The sequence below is a fragment of the Rattus norvegicus genome, chromosome 1 (genome assembly GCF_036323735.1).
Source record: "Rattus norvegicus strain BN/NHsdMcwi chromosome 1, GRCr8, whole genome shotgun sequence".
NCBI classification, from domain to species: domain Eukaryota; kingdom Metazoa; phylum Chordata; class Mammalia; order Rodentia; family Muridae; genus Rattus; species Rattus norvegicus.
Window position 1 is genome coordinate 212,649,399 of NC_086019.1, and position 1,517 is coordinate 212,650,915.

Here is a 1,517-nt window from a genome sequence, read left to right on the forward strand (position 1 = left end):
TGATTCCAGACTCTTGTTCTGTTACAGTTCTTGTCCTGACTTCCTTTAATGATATGAAAGTGTAAGTCACATAAACCCTTTACTCTCCAACTCACTTTTTGGTCATGGTGTTTCATTACCACTGCAATAGAAACCTTAAGTAACCTTTCCGGTGGCGATGACTTCCCCATGAGAACATGCCTCTTGAAAAGGATCTCTTTCATCCCTCTCCAGGAGAGGAGAAGAGGAAACACAAGAAAAGGTGCCTGGTACTGAGCCCCAATTCCTACTTTATAGACGTGAAATACCCAGAATGCTATAAAATCACCACAGTGTTTAGCCATGCACAGACGGTAGTCTTGTGCGTTGGAGGCTACGATGCACTCTGTCCGCCTACAGCTGGAAAAGCAAGGCTGGCAGAAAGGTGCTTCTTCAGGAGGAAGCAGTGCTGAGAGCCCCTGATTCAAGATGTGTGGGAACCTTCCCAATAAACACATTTTGGATTAAAAAAAGAAAAAAGAAACCCTAAGTAAGACACCCACCATATAGACTGACTTTGAACTTGTGTCTAAGTCTCCTGACCCTGTCTCCTGAAGGCTGGGATTACAGGTTGTGTTCCCATGCTCAACCCAGATTCAGGTTTCTTTTTTCTTTTTCTTTTTTCCAACAAGGTATCTTTTGGTATCTTTTGGCCCAAAACTCAGTCATATCAAGAGTCGTTTCCCAGTCACCCCTGACCTCTAGGCACCCACTTCTCCCAGAGATGATGGCATGACCAGCTTTTACAGATTCTCCCAGAACTGTTAGTAAACATTTTTTTTTTTTTGGTTCTTTTTTTCGGAGCTGGGGACCGAACCCAGGGCCTTGCGCTTCCTAGGCAAGCGCTCTACCACTGAGCTAAATCCCCAACCCCAACATATTTTTTTTACCCAAATACTAAATATTTAGACAAGTTGAACCCCCAAATCCTGCAGGGACTAATGGAAGTCCCAGGGAAGGCACTGCTGGGGACAAATGACTCTGAAGGGGGTGGGGAAAACCATTTCTTGTGGGGCCTCTGCTGTTTTCTGTTGGCAATATATTTTGTAGACTGCCTGCTGTGGTTTGATATGCACCATCCCCTGAGTACACTCAGGATGAGTTTTAATTCCAGCCAGGCACGGTGGTGCAGGAATGTGATCCTAGCACAAGGTACTGAGACTGGTCTCGAACTCTATCCAAACTGAGACAACAGAGAACATGACTGTCCTTGTTCTTGGAGATCATATCATATCAATATCATAAGGGACACGCTACGGAGAACTTCAGGAATGAAGTGGCAAGAAAGTTGTGACTACTTTTGTTGTTAAAGGCAAGGATGGGATGTGGCTGGAGAGGTGGCACAGTGGCCTCTTTCTGTGAGAGAAAGAGAGCTGCTCTTTCACAGTGCGATCCCTAGCATCTGCAGTCAGGTGGTTCAAAACTGCCTGGAACTCTGGCTGCAGTGGGTTCTGACACCTCTGGCTCCTAGGGTACCTAAACTCACATACACATAGCCC

At 45.7% G+C, this 1,517-nt stretch overlaps 1 protein-coding gene across 1 annotated transcript; it reads left to right on the plus strand.

Annotated features, from left to right (window-relative positions):
- Nucleotides 1-546, plus strand: LOC108348875 (40S ribosomal protein S27-like). The gene has a single exon (XM_017590477.2). The coding sequence runs from the start codon at nt 177-179 to the stop codon at nt 429-431; it is 255 nt and encodes an 84-aa protein (XP_017445966.1). The 5' UTR covers nt 1-176; the 3' UTR covers nt 432-546.
- The last annotated feature ends 971 nt before the right edge of the window (nt 547-1,517 follow it).